Below are 19,698 nucleotides of genomic sequence, written 5' to 3'. Positions count from 1 at the left end.
ACCCAATCCAGGCAGTACTACTAATGGCCCACACCCTTCAGGAATAAAGGTTTGGGTCACTCCACCAGGTAAAGAACTACAACCAGCTAAAGTAGTTATAAATACCAGCTACAGGGAGGAAGGGAGGGATAAAAATCATACCTAATAGGTACAATGAACACTATTTGAGTGATGGGGACACTTATAGACCTGACTCAAGCATTACAAAAGCTATCCATGTAACAAAAACATTTGTACCCCTTAATATTTTGAAATAAATAAATGCCAGCTACAAGCATGTGATCAGTTACAGAAATGAGGATCATTGTCATGAGTATTTCATCTTTATTTTGTTATGAATGTATTTGTATGCAGACATTTTTGTTTTGTTTTCTTCCCTCCCATATTTCCTTATGTAACTTAAGATGTACTAACTTTATGTCATAGTATTTAAGTATTGTTATTTTTACATGATAGTATTTAAGTTATAAGATAACAAGGCAAAGAGTAAACATCACTCAAGGACTTTACCTCCTCTTCCAGGGAAGGGGTTAGTGTGTTATCTGTTGTATATGGAATAGTTTTATCATGTTAGGCAGAATTATGACCTTACTATTGTCTTTATTTGGAGATTATGGTTTAAGATGACATGTATGAATGTCAAATTGACAAGGAGTGGACTTGTGATGGTTAATTTTATGTTTCAATTTGACTGGGCCATGGGATATTTGGTTAAACATTATTCAGAGTGTGTCTATGAGGGTATTTCTGGATAACATAAATAATTGAATTGGTAGACTAAGTAAAGCAGATTGCCCTCCCCAGTGAAAATGGGCCTCATTTAATCTGTTAAAGGCCTGAATAGAACAAAAAGTCTGAGTAAGAGAGAATTTACTCTCTACCTGTCTTCAAACTGGGACATTGGTCTTCTTTTGCCTTCAGATATGGACTGAAACTTACATGACCAGCTCAGTTCCTCTGGTTGTCAGGCCTTCAGACTCAAACTGGAATTCTACCATCAACTCTTCTGGGTCTCCAGCTTACCAACTGTGGATCTTGGGACTTCTCAGCCCCATAACCATCTAAGCCAATTTCTTACAATAAGTCTCTCTCTATATAAATATATGTGTGTTTGTGTGTGTGTGCATATTTCCTATTGGTTTTGTTTCTCTGGAGAACCCAAACCATTATATGGAGAAAGGATTTCAGTTACTAAATATTATTAAGAGCATTCAAAAGGAATTCAGATGTAAATAGGCTTAAAATAGTTTAGTTTATTTTAAACTATCAGGCTAAATCAAGATTCTAATCTAATAATTCAAAAGGCACTCAACAATTTCCTGCCATTTCTTTGCCTGATATGTACCTTCTTAATTCTCTTATTTCTAATTACTAAGGATATGATTATACATAGCAGGTGAGAATATTCTATGTCACAACCAATACTCTTTTTTACAATTATCAACATGTGCTATCTTGATATAGCTATCTAGTTTCTGGACAACTATAGCAGAACTCTGTCAAAAATGATCTTCACCATCCTTGAGCAACCCCACAAACTCAGGCAACAGAATTAAGTAATAGCTCACCATCAAAAGGCTTCTTGGCAGTGAACCAGTTCTCCTTAGCAAGAAGAATAGGAGAAGTAAGAGAGGGCCCGATATGATGATAATAAGGAAGAAAGGAAAGAAAAGAAACTCAAAAGACATGATGAAAGGGAATGAACAGCCTCAGAGGAAACCCCTTTGAGGAAGGCCTTTAGTTTGGTCTTATGATAGAAGGATAGAGGTTGGTCTTCCCAACCTCATGGTTGGGAAGAAATATGTGAAGAGGCTGCTTTCTAATATATTTCTCTAAATTTATACTCCCAATAATGCTGCTTTGAACTTTAAAGGGTTCCTAGAAAAAATTAGCTATAATTTCTAAAAGTTACACAACAATGTGCTGACAGATGGATTTTATAAGTCAAATATTTAATGAACACCTACTATGCACCAGGCCCTGCACAATAAGCTGGAGATAGAACACTGAGCAATATTAGACATGGTTTTTCCTCTCAGATTTCTTTTTCTCCTAACTAGTAGGTTTTTCTTTTTTCCCCTGACTAGAGTTTTGAGTTATATGTCTTTGAAGTTAAATGTTAATATACTATTAATAGGACCAAGTATCTATCAAACTATTAATTACTATTAAATAGTTATTAAGAAGACAAGATGAGGTAAATAACTGAGTAGAATAAATGAGGTGAAAAATTAGGAATATGTGAGGACTTGATTTCTGAGCTTGAATGGAAACATCTATTGCACAAAGAATAAAGTCTAAACTGTTGAAGATGTCCAACACAGTACAGAATGAATGAATATATTCTTGCTTTGACTTTTTAAATTTATAACATTAAAAAAAGACATATTTTAAATTGATTAGTTTTACAATGATCTTTTTCCTTCTGTAAATAACAGTCATCCTTTTTATATATGTGGCTAAATGTGTTTACACTGTTGATAAAATACATGTTAAAGAATTTGAAAACACAAAGGAGCATAGAAAAGAATTGCCCATAATCCTTCTACCCATATATAACTAATGTTAATACATTGATTTTTTTTTAACATTTTTGTATAGTTGAGGTCATGATGACAAAATTTGAAATCCTTTTCTCAAATAATTTTATAGCATAAAGTACAGTATAAGTCATCATTCCCATGTCACCAATATTTCTTTGTAAACAATTTTTAATGGCTTTATAACATTCTATTTGAATATAGTCTAATTTAATTACTGCATATTTTTAAAGATTTGTTATTCAAATAATGCGGTGATGAACACCTCTATAGCGTTTACTACTTTAAATAATAAACCTAAATTACTTAAGTAACTTAAATTAATTTCAACTAAAAACTATTATCCATTGGTTTTTTAAAAATCACCTAAAAAGTTTAATTGGTTTATGACAGTAAAAGACAGTTGACCTTTGAACAACATGGGTTTGAACCGCATTGGTCCACTTGTATACAGATTTTCTTTCGCTTCTGCCATCTGAGACAGCAAGACCAACAACAACCCTCTTATTATCTCTTGCTGTTCTCTTTCTCCTCCTCAGCCTAGTCTACATGAAGACAAGGATGAAGACTTTTATGATAATCTACTTTCATTCAATGAATAGTAAATATAATTCCCTTCCTGATGATCTTCTTTTCTCTCTTCTCTAGCTTACTTTATCATGAGAAAACAGTACATATTGATAATATATATAATATACAAAATATTATACAAAATACAAAACAGTTAATTAACTGTTTATACTATCAGCAAGGCTTCTGGTCAACAGTCAGGTATTAGTAGTTATGTTTTGGGGCAGTCCAAAGTTATACATGGATCTTTGACTGTGGGGGGGGCAGCACCTCTAACCATCACATTGTTCAAGGGTCAACTCTACACCATGAAGTTGTTTTTTCCACCATCTCTGTTTCAGATAACATTTACACTTTCTAAAATATCAGGGTCAATCCATTTCTAGTGCTGAGAAAAAATTAACTTGAGAAAAAGCTCTTTTGTCTCTATCATCTTACTAGTCTAATACATTTGCAGAGACTTCACCATTTAGTTTCACACTATGGATAGGATGTTAAGCATGGAAAAAGGTCCAGAGGCTGCCAAACAACTTACATAATGATGGTTATTTAAAAGCATTTTTTAAAAACTCCTGTAGGGTAGTACTCATCCTAATTTGAAATATGTAAAGGAATTCCTTAGAAATGAATGGTATTCTTATGAAGCAGAATGTATAACATTAATCCTAAATTCTATTGTTTTGTTCTAAATTCTTTATGAGTCATGGCCTATTTAAGATCATGAATGGTTGTTAATAAAATAATTACTCATATAACTAGCAGTATATGCTTCCTTGTATAGTTTAAGAACCTTTGCTAAAATTCAGACCTCAATCATTAGAGAACACAAACATTAACTTAACCAATGTCTAGATGACTGATACTTGGCACTGCATTTAAAAGCTTTTTTTCTCTAGAAACAATGAAATATTCCAGAAAATATTCCAGAAAATGGAAGTCTGGGGAAATTAACAGATGGGAAAGGAACACAAAGGTGAAAACGAATAGCAAGGTTAGCTACACACGTACCACAAATTCTTCGTCTACTTTATTTAATGTTACTTCTGCATCATCTTCTGGAACAATTTCTTCTTCTAATTCTTCCACTGGGTATACCGGCCTAAAATAGTAAGGCTTAATATGAGATGAGAGTTTTAAAAAATACTTTAGTGAGACAAAAAGGTATAATGCAAATATTAAGGATCTCCTCTACACCAGATTTTGTCCTTTTTCACCCCTCTTCCATAATCACTGTTAAATGTTTCATGTATTCTTCCTATAATTTTCTATGTAAAAAAGCCAGAGTGCTTATCTCTAAATTTAAAGAATTTACAAAAATGAAATGATACTATGCATGTTGTTATCCAACTTACTCTCCTCACTTACCAATTTCCACATTTAAATACATTTCTTTTTCTTGGACTATATCCTATTGAACAGCAATACCATAATTAATGTAACTGGCAGCCTATGACTGAGCATTAAGGTTCCTTGCTTTTTGCCAGTCAATATTGCAAAGATCATCCTTGTACATTTATCACTACATATATTATTTAGAATAAATTTGTTCAAGTGAAATGGCTAGGTAGACAACTTTGTACATGTTATTGTTTTGCTAGTTAGTGCCAAAACTGGCTTCTAAAATGTGACCCTAATTTACACTCCCAAAAATAGTGAAGGACAGTGACTCCTTTTCCATGCATTCACCAATGTGATATACACCTTTAATTTTTGCCAATCAACCATGTGAAAAAATATTATTCTTGTTTTAATTGCATTTCTTTGGCATGAGAGTGACTGACCATCTTTTCATATTTTAATTGGTTATTTGTGCTTCTTTTCCAGTGAAATGCTATATATGTCCTTTGTCCTTTGGCTTTATGTATATTAAGAATATTAATGCTTTGCCTAACCTATAATAAAAATATTTCCCTAGTTTATTATTTATAATCTTGGCTATTCAAAATTGTTACGGTTCTTATTAAATAGACTTGGTAACCTTTTCTTGCACAGACCCTAGCTTTAATGTCATATATATAAAGCATTCTCTCATACCACACCCTCTATGCTCCTCTGGTCTTTTAGTACTTCTACAGTTTTATTTTTCACATTTACATCTTTGATCAATCTGAAGTTTATTTTGATAAAGGTAATAAGGAGAAGTCCAGCTTTCTTATTTCCATAGTCTAGTGTTCCTAATACTAAGTATTGAGTAGTCATTTCTTCATCAAGATTAACATGTATTTCCTATATTAAAAAAAAACAAGTATATTCGGGTTTGTTTATGAAAGCTTATTTTAAATTCCCAAACATCACACGTTAACAAAATATCAAAAAAAAATCAACATTGAATATTATGGAAAGTACTGTGAACCAAACCAATCATCTTAAAGAATAAATTTCCTAATCTTTCATTATTTAGAATTAAATTATATCTCAAAAGCAATGTTCTTCTAGGATTCGTTCTGGAATATTTAGATATATAAAATAATTGTTGATAAATATGTACCTTCTATGTAATTTACATATTACATAGCTGATAATATTCTCTAATGTTTATTACTTTTCAACACTCCCCTTTATTTTCAATTTATATATCCTCCTTATAAATTATCCAAGTCACAATCTCTGTAATAAATGGTGCTGGGAAAACTGGATATCCAAATGCAAGAGAATAAAACTAGACTCCTATTTCTCACCACTTATAAAAATCAACTCACAATGGATTCAATACTTAAATATATTGCCTGAAACTATGAAACTATTGGAGGAAAACATAGAGGAAATGCTTCATGACATAGGTCTGGGCAAGGAGTTTTTGGATAAGACTTCAAAAGCATAGGCAACAAAAGCAAAAATAGATAAATGGGATTACATCAAACTAAAAAGCTTCTGCACAGCAAAAGAAACAGAATGAAGAAACAATCTACAGAACAGGAGAAAATATTTGCAAACTATGCACCTGCCAAGAGTTAATATCCAGAATATATAAAGAACTCAAACAGCTCAACAGCAAAGAAATCAAATAATCCAATTAAAAATGAATGAAAGATCTGAATAGACATTTCTCAAAAAAGATATACAAATGGCCAACAAGTATATGAAAACATGCTCAACCTCACTAGTTATCAGGGAAATGCAAATCAAAACCACAATGAGATTTCATCTCATTCCAATTAGAGTGGCTATTACCAAAAAGTCAAAAAATAACAAATGCTGGCACAGATGTGGAGAAAGGGGGACTTTTATATACTGTCGGTGGGAATATAAATTAGTAGAGCCACTACAGAAAACAGTATGGAGGTTCCTCAAAAAAACTAAAAACAGATCTACCATATGATCCAGAAATCCCACTACTGGGTAGATATACAAAGCGGATGAAGCCATGTTGAAGAGATATCTGCACTCTCGTTTATTGCAGCACTATTCACAATCGCCAAAATATGGAATCAATCTAAGTGTTCATCAACAGATGAATGGATTAAAAAATGTGGTGTATATATACACAATGGAATACTATTTCAGCCATTAAAAAAGAAAATCCTGTCATTTGTGTCAACATGGATGAACCTGGAGGACATTGTGTCAAATGAAATAAGCCAGGCACAGAAAGACAAGTATTGCATGATCTCACTCATATGTGGAATCTCAAAAAGTTGATCTCATAGAAGTAGAGAGTAGAATAGTGGTTACCATAGTTGTTACCAAAGGCTGGGAAGGAGGGGGGTTGGGAAGAGGTTGGTCAATGGATGTATACAGTTAGATAAGAGGAATAAATTCTAGTGTTCTGTTGCACAGGATGGTAACTATAGCTAACAATAATATATTGTATATTTCAAAATAGCTAGAAGAAAGGATTTTGACTGTTTTCACCACAAAGAAATGACAAATGTATGAGGTGATGATATGCTAATTACCCTAATTTGATCATTACACATCATATGCATGTATCAAAACATCATGCTGCACCACATCAATATGTGTAATTATTATGTATCAATTAAAAATAAGATGAAACTTAAAAAAAATTACCCAAGTCATTAATACATGGGCCAGTAATAAGATGTGCCTAGAAACAAATATTAACAGGGTATAATATATACACCTTTCTATAAAAGTTAGTTCTAATCCCCCCAAAAAATCACTGTTTGCTCATGTTTTATACATGAATAGTGCCTTCCACATTCTAAATAATCCCAATCTTCAAAGACCAAATTTATTTTTTCTAATTATAACCTATATAAATTGAAAGTTTCTGAATATTTTATTTCTTCATCTATATGCTCAATATTTATTGAACATCTATGATATACCAAGTGATATGCTAACTGCCACAGAATACATATGAAAATCTCATAATTTCTCACAAGAAAGCCAGAACCTGTAAATAAAGAATTTTAATATCATAGGATAAATAAAATATAATAGAAATATAAACAAAGCACTGTCGGGTCAGAGATAGAAGCAATGAACAATCTCTAGGAGAGTGCCAAGCAGCTTCTTCAGTATTACTCTTTCCCAGTCACTATAAGCAAAGGAGAAAATTCCATTTAAAGTACCATATTAATTTCCATTTTTTCATTATATCTGTAGCTATCAGTTACCTCCATGTATATACTATGCTTGTGTGTTTAAATATATGCACAAGGAGACTTAAAAATTTTCCTAAATTGACAGAGATATACAGTCACAGTTAAACCTTTAATAATTACATATTTGAACAGGGAAATGGCATAATAATATATAACACATTACTTCAGAACTAGTTTTGTAGACAGACTTTCCAATTTTGTCTAAACTAGCTTTTCTTCGTTACTTGTAGTATTTTCATTTTAAAGCAGTTGAGAGAAAATAACACTTATCAGTTTAATTAGACAGCTCTGCACCTTCAGAGGATAATACTATTTATTACAATCACCAGTTGGGAAATTTTTACCTTTTCCAGGTGAAACCAATATATTTCAATGCTTCTTCAGCTAAACAATCAAGAACATAGCATACGTGCTCTCCATAACCTGACTTTAATTTTGAAGGAGGAAAATCTGCAGTTCTCCCCTAAAAAACAAAAAGATAAACAGGATATTATTTGTTAGTTATGTTCCAAATGTCAAAATATTATAAACAAAGAACCACTGAGTAGATGTATCACTTTTCTTTCAAATGATTTAAAATAACTATAATTATACTGCTACTTAAAAAATCCATCTCTTAAGTCTTTTTAATCAATTGATACATACAAAAACTAAAAGAAAATAATTTTCATTATTAAAGTTACCAAATTAAAAGGCAATAACATAATAGCAGCAGGACAAACTATTGATCTTGTTAGGATGAAAAAAAATCAGTAAAACTACTAGTTTGGTTAAACGACTATGGGAAGGACAGAGTGATTCACTTGTCAAAAATTAATAACATGTGCCAAAAATGTCTTATTGCCTGTCCCCGGGAAAAGTCAGAAATGAAAACTACAACTACCATCATGGTCCATTAAATCAAAGTTCCCTTTCAACATACAAAGTGTTTCGAATTCATAGTTTTATCATTTTTTAGAAGGAGAACTAGCCACCTATAAATTTACCTCTGAGACATACCAAGATTAAGAAAAATATTGCTTTGGGCCATAAAGAGTATGCATTGAACATTTTCAGAAGTGACATTAATGTTATAATATCAACCATTCCGAGAAAGTTTTACCTGAAAATAGATTCAGATATACTTTTGTATATTTTCACAGAGGAGTCATCTAAAAGGCTAGCATTTGTCATTAAATTATTAATACTATTATAAAATTCATCACTTGAGAACATGCAGAAAGAAGAGAGTTGTTTACACTTACAAATGACCGAAGCTCAGATAAAACGTTAGATATTGTTGCATTAGGGTCATCATATTCTTGAGGCTGCTCAAAGGGACGTCCTGCTTTGTTAATCAACCAAGCAGCAAGAGTACAAAACATGTAGAACTGTTCACCAGGGTTAGTAGGCAATGCAAAATAGTGTCTGTTTTAAAACAAGGAGGAATAGGGGGATGTGAAATAATGTAAAAGTCTATACCAACTAACGGGGCCAAATTCAAAATTGCTGAAGTACCTTTCCCCCCTCCAAATGGCCTCCAAATCAAAAGACTTTGATAATTCACCCTTTGAGGTTTCCAGTAATCCACAGCATTCACATTAAAGTTTTTAATCAGCAGCATTAGGGCAGTTACTATTGAACACGGAATATTAGATCAAAGACCTTACACCCAGGAAAAGTAGTGCATGTTAGAAAAACAATGTGGAATTTTTGCTAAAATCATATAAGTATTGAGAATAATTAATCAGTATCTTACTAACAAAAATGGTAGTTTGGAATTAAGAGAATTTCAGAGTTAAAAAAAGAATAATCATTCACTATGCATTTACTGTTACTAACCTATCAGCTATGCTAAACAGCTGTTTTCATCTTGGCTGCATATTCAAATCACCTTAGGGGCTTGTAAATGTACTGCTACTTGACCAAACATTGCTTCTTCCCTCATCAATGGATTAAATTAGAACAGTCCTTGAGGATCCTTGAGTATGATTTATACCTAAATATGATAGGAATAAAATTTTCTAGCAAAAACATTCAAGTCAGTTTGAGCAAAGATCTTATTTTGCTTTTTAATGTACAACTCTCACTATTATGTTTACAATGTATTTACAGCTGTTATAACTACAGTCATAAGAATCAGTGGTCTACTCCATGTTTCCCAAACTTTTTCCTACAGGATATGAGTAAATGTTCTGGAAGATAACAGAAAGATGGGAAGAAAAAAAGGCCATGAAGTCCTTCCAGGTATATGCTAACAACTCCTTCAAAGCACCCATTCACCCAAAACTCATCTTTTCCTTATATGCTGATAACTCCTAGAGGACAGAGGAATGACTACTGATAGCTACCGTAGACCTAGGACAGTGGTTCTCAAATACTAGCATGCATCAGAATCACCTGGAACAGTGGTCCCCAACCTTTTTGGCTCCAGGGACTGGTTTCATAGAAGACAATTTTTCCATAGGATGGGGTGGCAGGTGTGGAGGGGATGGTTTCAGGATGATTTAAGCGCATTACATTTATTGTGCACTTTATTTCTATTATTATTACATTGTAATATATAATGAAACAATTATACAACTCACCCATAATGCAGAATCTAATGCCACAGCTGAGGGGGAGGTGTCAGTAGGTGGAGTTCAGGCAGTGATGCCAGCGATGGGAAGGAGCTGTAAATACCGAGCTCGCTGTTCACCTTGTTGTGCAGCCCAGTTCCTGACAGGCCACACACTGGTACCAGTCTGCAGCCCAGGGTTTGGGGACTGCAAACCTGGAAGACTTGTTAAAGCTCAGACTGCCAGGCCCCACCCCTAGAATTTCTTAAAAAGTACACCTGGGAAGGGGTCTGAGGAATTTCATTTCTAGTAAGTTTCCAGGTGATGCTGATGCTGCTAGTGCATATCATACTTTGAGAAACACTGTACTAGTATATCTCCACACAAGTTTCTTGCTGAACTCCTGAGGAAATAGTACACAGATGATATCAACAGAAGCTCAAGGTCCCTTTCTTTTGGTTTGAAAAATATACTTGAAAAAAAATTGCATTTTTATTAACATAGGAAATGTTGATTGTACATATTATCCTGATAAATTCATTTTAAGTAATAATCCCAGTCCTACCACTTCTATCATGGGTCAAGCAACACTACTTTTTCCTCTATCTTTTCTCCTATTACGGACTAATTTAGTATTATGGACAGTTTACAGAAAGCGTATGTATCTTTCAAGTTAATGGAAGAGAGCAGATGAATGAGATCAAAACTGTCAAGGGAAGTTACTTGAGCTTGGCTGTGGACAATAAGAGAAAGTACTATAGATTCTAATATTAATTGCCTGGTATGGAAGAAAATAAATAAATGTAAGTATTAAAGTGAAGAAAAAGCTACAAAACTTATTTATCTGGCTATAGCTAAGCTACAAGAATTAGAGGAGGAAGTGCTGTCGATTACCCTCAACAACTAATGGCAATGACTTCAGGATATTTGGGACTTTTCCCACCACCACACGGGCATAACTTTAGCTTCTATGACAGGGGACATTTCCAATAATTGTCATTTCATTTGTCTTTTCCACTTCCCAGCTCCAGAGAGTACTGTTACTGCAAAGGCCAAAGTCTTTTAAATCATAGCAAGTAGTCCACAAGTTTACTAACTGCATATAAAGTGCTCCTCAGCAAGGGCCCGGGTACCCACGGTTGCCAGTTGTAGGGATGGGATCTCAAAAAGAAAACCACAAACTAGAAACAGATTTAAATAATGGCATTCAACTCTGGAGATGAGATTACGGGCGATTTTAGTATTTTTCTACACATTTTCTTGTGTTTTCCTGAGTTCTCTACAATGAGTATTTTTATTACCTTTACGATCAGAAAATACATAGTTTGTGTTTCGTAGAGGTGCATGTGTGTTTTAAAAAATGAGCAAGCTGTTTTCCAGTCCTTTCTGCCGTTCCAAAACTTGTTTACTCTCTTTACAAACATACCCAGTCTGAGCTCCGTGAGCTCCACGGCTCTGTGTCGCCAAGTTCGGGGTGAAGTGTCCTCTGGCTAGGAAGTCAGAAGCCAGGACTTGCTAACCCGCGCTCGGCGTTCCCTGCAGGACCAAAGAAGGCATCGCCCCAAGCCCCGCCAGCACCCCGGCGCTCGGCGGCGAGAGCACCCACCTGGACGGGGGTTTCAGGTTGCTCTTCCGGAGAAGTTCCTCCTCGTAGCGGAGCAGCTTCAGCTTCTCCACCAAGTCCTCCATCACCACGAACATGTGGTAGGCCGCGCCAGGCCCCCGCTCCACGATCACCTCTCCGGCCCCTTCGCCACGGGATCTAGGCACCCCATCCTCCAAACCCGACGGCGTGACCACAGCCGCGGCGGCAGCCATAGCAGGACAGACAGAAACAGCCCGGCTGGGCTCGGGCCCACAGATCTCTGCGGCCTAGGCCGTCTGCGCGGCAGCAGCCAGGACCTCCGCGACCCGTTACCAGGCGACCGCCAGACAACCCGTCACCAGGGAAACTAGACTCCGCCTCCTTCTCGCCCTCCATGTTTCTTCCAAATTCCCTCCAACCAGGACGAGGTTCCTCAATGACGTCACTAGGTCCTTCCCTTCCTTCCCTCGCCTTTTGCGGGGGTGTGGCCAGGAGACGTTCCCGCCCCTTTTGGAGGCGTGGCGTCCTGCACTCGGGCTCCCTCTCTGCCTGCTCGCTGCCTGTTACAGATGGAGGAGGGGCGGCTTGCGTTTCTCTCTGCTCGCCTGCTGACTCTTAACTGGCATGAGGCGTCTTGGACTTGGTTACAAAAGCAAATGAGTGGGCATCGGGGTCAGGTGGTAGCAGTGAAAAGATTAAAGGGAAATGAAGACGCTCAGGATATAAGGCTACAACTAGCTCAGCGATACCTTTTTCAAAGTTTTTATAGTTGTAATCTATGTCATAGGTTTCACTTTATCTCAGGAACTTTCCAACAAGGGATTTTTTTTTTTAAAGCTTATCCTTCTCTTATTAGGCAATGCTGCACTTAACAGTATATTATAAGGCTTGAGGTACTGCATTACAATACCCCTCTATTACTCCAGTGCTAGGAAAGTGGTTGGGAGGGGGTGGGCAAGAAGACAGGGTAAGCAAAACCAGGAATTGGGAAGGATTTGTTCTACTGCAAAAACAAGAATACTAAGCTCATATCCTACTGCTTAATGTTTCAAACCCATTACATGTAGTATAAAGTGTTGGGGTACCTCGTTAAATCCAACAAAATAAAGATCTTGAAAGAAATTTCCCTGCCCTAAGTGTGGCTAAAGACAGGGTGGACAGGGTGTTACCGTATTCTGCAGCTATTGACCTAGAAAATGCAAGAAAGAGGACATAACTGACCACAGATACAGCCCAACTTTACAGTTTTTAAAAGGCTTGTGTATGAGGCAACAGCTATAAAAAATGAGGTAAGTGGTAGATGCCTGGCAGTTTCCTTGAAGAAGATAATTTAATGCAAGAGTTTGAACAAATGTTTGTGTTCATAGTGTGACTTTTAAGGGATCTCTGATCTCTTGTATCTGCCACTAAAGAATACAGAAGAATCACATTTTTGACATAACTGCAATTTGAGATGTATCTATAATATCTTTGTGTGTTTGTTAGAAAAATGAGAAGAGCACACTTTTCATTTTGATAAGTCTACAGCTAACTTGTTTCTGATATTAATAAAGGTATCAAAGTGAAAAATCAGAAAGGCAAATACTGTTTTCTATTCAAAGAAATACATAAAATTACTGATTTATCTAGAAAATAACCTAAAAGGGAAGCCCACTGAGAATTGCTTTTTAAAGAAAAAGCAAACATTGATTGCTACTACAATTCATTAACCAGCTGCTTTTAATTAAAAAGAGTTTAAAAATTGGGTTGACGCTACCCCACTGTCGAATTGGTCTTTCCCTTTCTTTGCCTTCTTAGAACAGTGGTTCTCTCCTTTACATCCATACCTCAATCACCACATGTGTGGGCTGGGGGTGTTGTTGTAGATGTGTATAACATTCAGAGTAGTAGTAAATAGATGTATGCCTTTAAGGATTAAAAAAAAACAAAAAAAGAAAGCTCAAATATATGTTTTGAGGTAGTTGGTTAACCAGCAAGCAACCTGTGGCTTTTAAAATGACTGTCAAAAAGTTCTCAGTCTTTAGAAGTAAAGTGGTTACACCCAGAGAGATAGATGTTCATGCTGGTTTTGCTGCCTGCATAGAATGTTCTGACATTTTCAGGAAGTTATATTAACACATAGTATGAAATAGTCAAACGTTGCATTTCCTTCCCAGGTACGATACTGACCCAGCCTGGCTTGAAATCAGTATGAAAAATTATTCTTCCCCTTAATTGTGGAGAAGAACAAAAGAGATTAAAACATAAGGTGTCCCCAGTAACTGTGGCACAAAAAGAATGAAGGAAAAGCCAAACTGTTCGATACTGAATGTTTTCCCACAGGAAAAAAACAAAGGAGAACACTGAAAGGTCATTTAGTTTTATAAGGCCCATGGATTATTTTTGCTGAATCTTTGTTTACCCGTAATAGTTGGTAACACATCAAAAGGTCTTTTCCTTGCTAGGAGTTTTCTTCTTGTGTTTAAGAATGCACTCTCAAAGCCTCTTCTAGCTGTCTCAGCCAATTGGAAGATTTGCAGAGTGTATTTGTATTAGTTTTTTGCAGGACTAGCTCATTCATTGACTAAGGAGTTAGAACTTGAAGAGAAGGGAACATTGAGGCATGTTCATACTTCCTGTAAAGGATCTTAAGAGAAGTTTATCCTTGGTTTTACTGTACTGACCACTATTAATGGCAGGGCTTCTGACTTTGACTTTTATTTCTTACAAACTATCTGTAAAGTGATTGGAGGGAATTTTTAAGACCCTTAAGGTCTTTCTGTGAATGTCTGAAAACTAAATAGCATTCTAGTCAAAAGTGATTTAAACTAAATTGATTTCCTTGGTGCTTAGCAAGGCTAGGGGTGAAAAGGAGGCAGGTTCAAAGATGGAGGAAGGCTTTCTAGCTGTATCTCCAAATCTAGGAGCAAGTCTTCCAAAAAGACTGGGCAGGCTTAAAGAACAAAGCTGTGTTGTGTCATAAATGGCTTAGTGCCACTCATTTAGGGTGTTACAAACTTAGAAAACCACTAATGGAGCAAAACTTTATTGAAATTACAGGAGAGGGAAAACTTTAATGCTACTCTTTGGTTTTGTGGCTGGGCCTGAGAATTAAACTGACATAAGATAGATTAACAGGGAAAAAGCACACAGATTTTATTTAGTATTTTTATATGCACACAGGAGCCTTCATAGGAAAAATGAAAGCCAAAGAAGCAGTTAGGACTGAGAGCTTATTTGCTTTTTTTTTTTTTTAAACAAATAACAATACATTGGTAGAGAAGTGTCAAGACAAAGGAAAAGCGGTTTAAGCTTCTAGAGGTGGTAAATTGTGGAAAACTGGCTAGAAAATATATGGGTAAAAGTAACAGATAAGGATAATTTTAATAGTTTGGTTTGTGCAGACCCATTTCAGCATCCATTTCCAGTCTCCAGTCATAAAAATTTTATTCTTTTCTTGGTACAGGAATGGCATCTTTCTCATTGGAAATTTTATAACTTGCTTTTAGGTAGAAAGGGGAAGGTCAGAGAGCCCTTCGTGCATCTGCTGTATCTCAAGTGCCTTCACCTCAAAATCATCAATATACAACAGTGGCATATTTTGGGATGGCATGTTCTAAACCCCATTCAACCTAATAAAAAGTGTCTGCCAAAAGTCTAGAAAGAAAAGGTCATACTCGTATGTGAAGCATTACAGGTGATGTCTTAGAAAGCACGGTGAAGACATCATTTTTCAAAACTGTACTAGTGATCAAAGCCAGTGCACTGAGATAAAAAATAGGAGTATTTCAGAAGAAGAAACTATTGCAGGTGATATGATTAAGTAAAAAATTAAAGAGAATCTATAGGCAAGCTATTCAGACAGCTCAGCAAGTTTGGCATATATGAGATCCAAACTGAAGAAAAGTTACTGGAGATAGTTAAACAAAAATCTCAGTAATAAATAATATATGGCACCTAGGAATAAACCTGTCATTATATGAATGGAGAAATTATTAAATTTCACTAAAAGTTTTGGAAAACTCCAAATATGAATACAATGTTCATGAATGAGAAAAATGAGTGTCTTTGCCCAGTCTGTAAACTCAGTGTAGTTTCAACTAAAATTCCAAGAGGGTTGAGCCTGAAATTCATATATAAGAGTAAATTTTAAAGGGTATGAAGAAGAAATCACAATATCAAATAGCAAGGCTTCTAATAAAACTATAACTTAATGATATCACAAGAATAAATATAAAATAGCCTGAAGCAGATGAGCTTTTATTAATATATGGAAACTCAGTACACAACAGAGTTGGTATTATTAATACTAGCTAGTGGAAAACAAACTTCATAAAATGCTATTGAAACTGTGGGTTATCCATGTGGAAATAAAATTTTACCCCTGATTTCCATCACATAAATATGAAATATTTGTAATATTTTTAGAAGAAAACACAACCTCCAATGTAGGAAAGGATTTCTTAAAGGAAATAAAGAACAAATTTTAAAAGAGAAACTCATCAAAATTTAAGAACCTAGATACAAAATAGAATTCTACAAACAATGAAGAAGGAAGATATTTGCTACCCATATAATGGCAATGGATTAGTCTCCAGGGTACACAAATGGATCATTGCAAAGACTCTGTGTCATCTAGAGGATTTTAGGTGCGTTCTTCTAGGTCAGGGTTTCTTGGTCTAGGTATTGTTGACATTTTAGGCTGGATAATACTTTGTTGTGGTGGCAGGGGGCTATTCTGTGCATTATAAGATGTTTAATAGCATCCCTGGCCTCTACCCAGTAGATATCAGTTGTACCCAGCCCTAGTGGCAACAACCAAACATGTCTTCGGACTTTGCCAAAAGGCCAGTGGGGGGCCAAATCACCCCAGTTGAGAACCATTGCTCTAAATGCATGGGTTGAAATTGCAAATGCCTTTATAAGGACCAGGCATGTATCAGTAAATGAGTGACGTGTGTGTGAGGGAACTATGGGTAACTAGAAAACTCACACACCAACTCAAAGAGGTGGCATCTTTGTCAGGCAGTGATGCAGCCTGAGCTTGCCATGTGTTCTAATTTTTGCAATGATTTGAACTTGGGTTTGTATGTTATTGTGAGATCCTGATGCTCTTGAGGGTGACTCTTCTGCACAGAAAATATTTCAGGGGCCATGTTAGTTTTTAAAGATATTTGACTTATTGCCTTAAAGTTTAAAATTGAAGAGCCTTTTTCTGGACTTTTTAGTTTGATATTGAAATCTTATTCAATTTATCAATGTAGTAAAATTTTGATAGTCCAGCTTAAGGGGAGGTGTACAATTTAAATTCCTATGGAGGTTTTAAATTGCTTATAAACTTGTTATATTTGTTTTAATATTGTCTGAAAAACCATTTCAGTTACTGATAAAACTCCTAAACCCAAAAGTAAAAAAAATGAAAGGAAGAGAGAGAATTAAGTTCTGTTAAGTATTCTAATGCTGTTTGTAAATATAGATTTCAATGTAAAACCCAAAGTCTTAAATTACTCAATTATACACTATAAACTGGAATCACAAGTCAGTCTATTTATCTAATAGGCCAACTTTTCAACTGTTAGATGCTTAAATAACAAATACATACAAATTATTCTCCAACATAATTAATACTACTATGGGTTTGACTTTCATCATTACTGTACTTAGTGTCACAACTTTTCAGAATTAAGATACAGGCAGCCTGGGAAACAATCATCATACCAAACTGAGTACATCCAATGTACTAAGAGATTCTTGGGCCAAATATAGAAGAGATTCTTGTCCAAAACACCAGTGGGAATCACTAAGTCCTAATTTGCTATAACGAACTCCCTAACTCAGAAAGGGAAGTGGTTTTGTAACGCAATCCCCTGGGTTTACTTCATTCTCTGCTTCTTCTCTGCTGATGGAAATCTAACCCTGTTAAGATTATGGTAAACTGCTTCAGCTAACTTTGACTTTCAAGGTAGATTAATGCCATCCAGTTGTATTGTACATATTTCAAGGTTTTGCTTGGCTCCATGGTTTCATTTTCTTGGGAGAGAAACAAAGTATATGTGTGAAGTGACTTTTGATTACTGCCCTGTGTAGATGATGAAGACGATTATTTAAGAGTTTCAAGTAGGTGTTGGGGGGGTGGGCAGTGAATGATGTTCAAATTTGCATCTTAGTGTTCTGGCAATAATGTAGAGAAGGGACTATAGGAAGGTGAAAATTGATTGAGAAGACAATTTGAATAGTTAGATGAGAGATGGTCCTAAACTGGGATGGGTGGCCATTAGAATGGTGAAAGCATGACAGTTCACAGATTTTAGGAAGTAGATTCAACAGAACTTAGTGACTGGCACCATGAGAGGTTCTCTGAGGCATGAATACCACTATGAAGTTGCCCCATTTTGGGGCAAGAAAGGTGGCTTTTGTACCCCTGTCTCACTGGAAGCTATGAGCTTCCCCAGACATCTGTGGCTGAGGTGTCTCCTGTTGGCCAAAGGTAATTTTCTAGAAAAAGAGGCAGCTGTGAATGCTGAACAGTCAATACACATAGCAACTGGGGGAGGGGTACATCAGCCTGGTAAAAGAGGAATCTGGGCAGGCACCAGCAGCTTTTGCTATAATAGTTGACATTAAAATGCAGCTCTTCTCAATTTCTTTACATAGGATGTATACTGAAGTAGTAAAGCTTAGATTTTCGAAAAAAAAAAAAAAGGTGGCTGCTAAAGGTATAAACCATATAAACTGTCAGAGGGAAAAATAGCATATAAGTAACTCTCTGCAAATATTGAAACGTTCAGCCTAGTTTTGCGATAAGAGTTCTATTCCATCATATATGTTAGTAACACTTTGATTTGATACATATGGGTACTAACAAGAAGGATCTGATCTGTGAGAATTTTTAAGGTTAAATAAAAATTGATTTATTCTTCAAGGGCTAGATTAAAAAGATTCAATTCATTTTACAGTCTGGGACAGCATTTTTCTCCTAAGGAAAAATTAAATTTAGGATGGAGAGTAGAGTTAACAATGAATGTCATAGGAGAAAGCTCTCTTAATGGGGCTCCCTAGAGCTTAATAAAAGCAAAGTCTGCTAGCTGCTACCTCCTGTAGAATTATACCTTCACGGTACAACTCTGCTTCTCAGTGCACAGTATGCCAGACTTTCTGATGGCCTGTTTCACAAATGGTTATTGGCACCTTATTTTGAGGTTTTGGAAACTGTTGCCCAACCCATTACATGGTAATAAAATGTTAAATCTGAATGCCTTACTTTTATTCGTAGCTCCTTAGTGGAGATGAATTCCTACTTTACACCTCTATATTTTGCTTCATGAATAGAAAAAGTAATCCATTCTGCCTTGGCATCTAGTGAAATTTTATTGAGAGAATATCTTTTTTTTTTCCTTCTTTCTGAAGGTGAGAGTGTGAAAGCCCAAACTAATAGATCTGGGGATTAGAGTTTTGCTTTTTGACAGCCACAGAGAGTATTTTTTGAAGATTTTTTTGCACAACAAACACTTGAGTACATATAATGTGTGAGGCAGTAGGCTTGGGCATGATGACACAGACTCATGGGCCTGGTATCTGTGCCCAAATAGCTCATACTCTAATGCAGGGACATACATACTTGGCAACTGAAACATAATATAATAGATAAGTAGAGTGTGTTTTGAAAGAATGCTTTCCAGACTTCTTGTGTTTCGCCCCTCCACAAAACAGTTGATTGTTTCTCCTCCGTACCCACAGAGGAGGATACTTCCTCTCTCTGGAGTCCCATTTTTCTCTTAGGCTCTGAAGGATCTGGAAGAATTAGGCTGGGGAGATTAGTAGAAGAAGCAATATATTTGAGGTAGATCTCTTGTCTGGAGAGGCAGACTTTAGAGTAAAGGTGATGGCTCTTCTCTTTTGTGTATAACGTGAGGGCT

At 35.7% G+C, this 19,698-nt stretch overlaps 1 protein-coding gene across 1 annotated transcript in view; it reads right to left on the bottom strand.

Moving 5' to 3' along the window:
* IFT57 (intraflagellar transport 57) overlaps window positions 1-12,183 on the bottom strand; it is a 54,787-nt gene extending 42,604 nt beyond the window's left edge. The window contains exons 1-4 of the mRNA XM_045540348.1: window positions 11,825-12,183; window positions 8,926-9,088; window positions 8,026-8,144; window positions 4,119-4,209 (exon numbers count right to left, since the gene is read on the bottom strand). Of these exons, the coding sequence (XP_045396304.1) occupies window positions 4,119-4,209; window positions 8,026-8,144; window positions 8,926-9,088; window positions 11,825-12,036 (585 nt within the window). The 5' untranslated portion in view covers window positions 12,037-12,183. The remainder of the gene's footprint in view (window positions 1-4,118; window positions 4,210-8,025; window positions 8,145-8,925; window positions 9,089-11,824) is intronic.
* Between the last annotated feature and the right edge of the window lie 7,515 nt (window positions 12,184-19,698).

Source organism: Lemur catta, chromosome 1 (genome assembly GCF_020740605.2).
Source record: "Lemur catta isolate mLemCat1 chromosome 1, mLemCat1.pri, whole genome shotgun sequence".
NCBI lineage: Eukaryota > Metazoa > Chordata > Mammalia > Primates > Lemuridae > Lemur > Lemur catta.
The sequence above is the reverse complement of the archived record's forward strand: the minus strand, read 5'-3'. Positions and strand labels throughout refer to the sequence as shown.